The 2,911-nt window shown below is 42.9% G+C and overlaps 1 protein-coding gene across 1 annotated transcript in view; it reads left to right on the top strand.

Annotated features, from left to right (window-relative positions):
- Nucleotides 1-2,641, top strand: part of POGLUT1 (protein O-glucosyltransferase 1) — a gene marked incomplete at its 5' end in the record, with an annotated part of 33,069 nt that extends 30,428 nt beyond the window's left edge. Inside the window, 3 exons of the mRNA XM_019523902.1 lie at nucleotides 110-277; nucleotides 1,075-1,131; nucleotides 1,767-2,641. Of these exons, the coding sequence (XP_019379447.1) occupies nucleotides 110-277; nucleotides 1,075-1,131; nucleotides 1,767-1,920 (379 nt within the window). The remainder of the gene's footprint in view (nucleotides 1-109; nucleotides 278-1,074; nucleotides 1,132-1,766) is intronic.
- Between the last annotated feature and the right edge of the window lie 270 nt (nucleotides 2,642-2,911).

Raw genomic sequence — 2,911 nt, forward strand, 5'->3', positions numbered from 1 at the left:
AGCATGTTACCAGAGCAGACAAGAATTTTACAAACCTTAAAAATGTCTTTAGCTATAGGTTTGATGGCTCTGGGAAACCAATACAAAAATGTGATTTATCTTTTTGCAGATACCTTTTTAATTTTCGTGGGGTGGCAGCCAGCTTCCGTCTCAAACATCTCTTCCTGTGTGGCTCACTTGTCTTTCATGTGGGTGAGGAGTGGCTGGAGTTTTTCTACCCACAGCTGAAGCCTTGGGTTCACTACATCCCTGTTAAATCAGACCTCTCTGATGTCAGGTGAGAGACTAAAGCTGATCTGCCTGGTATTACCCAGTAATGGCTAGGGTATTATGCAAACTGATTTGCTGTAGTGGGCTGAATGCTTGAAGTGTGATTTTAACCAGTAAGTACCCATGCCTTGTCTCATATTCAGAGCAGCAAAGGTAGAGCATCAAGTAGTGGCTAAGCAGTTGGCAGTTCCTTAGACAGATGGGGTGTGTATGTGCATGTGTTGTTTTCTTTGCAAAAGAAGAAAACAAAACCCTCAGTACATTTTAGCTGGATACCAAATGGATTAAAGCCTTACACATGTAAAAGGTAAACAAGTTACTGCCCTGATTAGAGGCATGCAATGCACGTAGACAATAGGTCTAATATTGTCTAGATTACTGGATGCATTTTGGATTCTGCCCGTAACTTTTGAGTGTAAACCTTTGTTCTGAGATCCCGATCAGGGACCTATATTGAATTTTACCAAGACATTCAGTATATCTTGGGAGGTGGGGGAGGCGGAGAGCAAAAATCTAAAAATCGAGGCAAGCCACCAGCATTTCTGACATGCAGAGTACAAAGGAGAGCAATTGGCCTACTCAGTAACACGTTCCCACAGCTCTCCGATCTCCGAGTTGACTTTCTCTCCCTCAGAATTGCCCGTTGCTGCAAACTACAAATGTATTCCTGGTTATATTACCAACACCGGTAGTACATGATATTTGAGAACCCACAAATCCATCTCTGCCACAGTAGCCTGGCCCAGAGTTGCAGTATTCTACCTTGATGCTGTGGTCACCTGCTACCTGTTGTCTTCATTTTAGGGAACTGTTGCAGTTGGTGAAGGAAAATGATGATATAGCACAAGAAATTTCAGAGAGGTAAGTTTTATATCCTTCCTGATGCAGGGAATTCTCTTTCCTGTTTCATCAGTGAGCAGTGCAACCTGTAGAGGACAGCCTTGTGATAACAGTGAACAGTGTATTTATCATAAGCAGCAAAGTTGTATGGTTTACACTACTGACAGAGTAGCATCATTTCACATTATGGCCTCTAGTTCAGATCTGATGCTGTAGGCCCTTCATCCCCTCTCCCAAGAGCCAGAGGGTCTTAACTTTAGGCCGCTTTGTAAAATGTGCTAACTTCAGTGAACAAATGTCCACATCACAAAAATGCCACCACTGGTTGTAGTATCTGGTGCTCTTAAGGAAAAAGTCAAGGCTCGTGGGTAAGCCAGTGTTGGGAAAGCTTGTACTGATATCCTCCAGACTATTCCTGTTCATTATTCACAAGACATTTCAGTCTTTAGAGGCTTCAGTGCTAACAAAAAGTCAGCTTAACATTTATAAAAAAGTACTGCATGTTGCTCTTCAAAAATGTATGACAACCCCAGACACCAGTCAGCAAAAGCCAGATCAAAAGGATTTGATTTGGCAAAAAACCCCTGAATCAAAGGATTTTTTTTTTTGTAGGGACCAAGAATTGACTCTGGTCTGATATTTTTGTTTGTCTTCAGAGGGCGCCAGTTTATCACAGACCACTTGCGGATGGAGGATGTCTCTTGTTACTGGGAGAATCTGTTGACTGAATATTCTAAAACCCTGACTTACAAAGTTAAAAGGAAGAAGAACTGCGATGTTGTCTCCAAGCATTTGAAAACGGAGCTTTAAAAGGCTATTATGATTCTCTCCAATTCAAGGCCTGTAGCTGGTGATCACTATGGAAATCCCAAGATTACTCATCTTAGATTCCTTTCAACACAGCCCATACACTAAAACTATAGTAAACAGAAGAATTGGAACTTAAAATAATTCCTGTATGATCCGATCTCATCATACAATATCTATAACACCATTAGCTAGACCTAAACTCCTAGATAATATAGATAAATAATGAAATGACTGTGTTTAGTGCTCAGAGCAGGGAACTGGGTGCTGCTACCACCTACCTCTGACTCGCTATGGACCTGACCTAAACTCCATTGCAGTCCATGGAATCCTTGGCGTTATAACACCTCTGTGACCGAGGACCGTTTAGTCCTCCTGTACCTCCCTTGTACTACTTCTATTTTTGGCAAATTGTCACCATTATTTTAGTAATGGGATGACGGTCAGGGGACAGGCATTTCTTGTCAGCAGCAGATATTGGGGGTTTAGGTTAGTTTTATGGGGAATTTGGAATATAATTTCTTTTTTGTAGGTTTATGTGATTTTGTAAGAGCTCAGATGCTCAGGCCAAGATGGGCAGTTGAACACTTGTGCAAACTTCCTACCTCATAACCCATGTGTATAATGGAGAGTCAACGTTTATAGCATGCACTGTAGTCCTGAGGTGAGGGGAGCAGTTGTAAGGCAGTGTTCTCACTTCGCATACAGCTCTCCTTTACTTGCATTTGCTTTTAAGGGCTGCATCCAGACAAGCGTGGCCATACAGTATGCGGCACCGCAAACCCGTCCGTGGTGCCACACACTGCACATTTTGGCATTTCCTGCACTGCCTCTACCTTGCAGCATGGGGGGTGGCTTTTTGAACCCTGAAGATCCAGGGGTCAAAAAAACTGGCACAGAAAAAAAAGGGTGGTGCATGTGGAGGCAGCACACAGTGCCCAAAATGAGCCTGGCCAGCTGGAGCTGTACCCCCAGGATCCCAGGTAAGATTTCA

The sequence above is a fragment of the Gavialis gangeticus genome, unplaced genomic scaffold (genome assembly GCF_001723915.1).
Source record: "Gavialis gangeticus isolate Ggan-Ray unplaced genomic scaffold, GavGan_comp1, whole genome shotgun sequence".
In the NCBI taxonomy this organism is placed as follows: domain Eukaryota; kingdom Metazoa; phylum Chordata; order Crocodylia; family Gavialidae; genus Gavialis; species Gavialis gangeticus.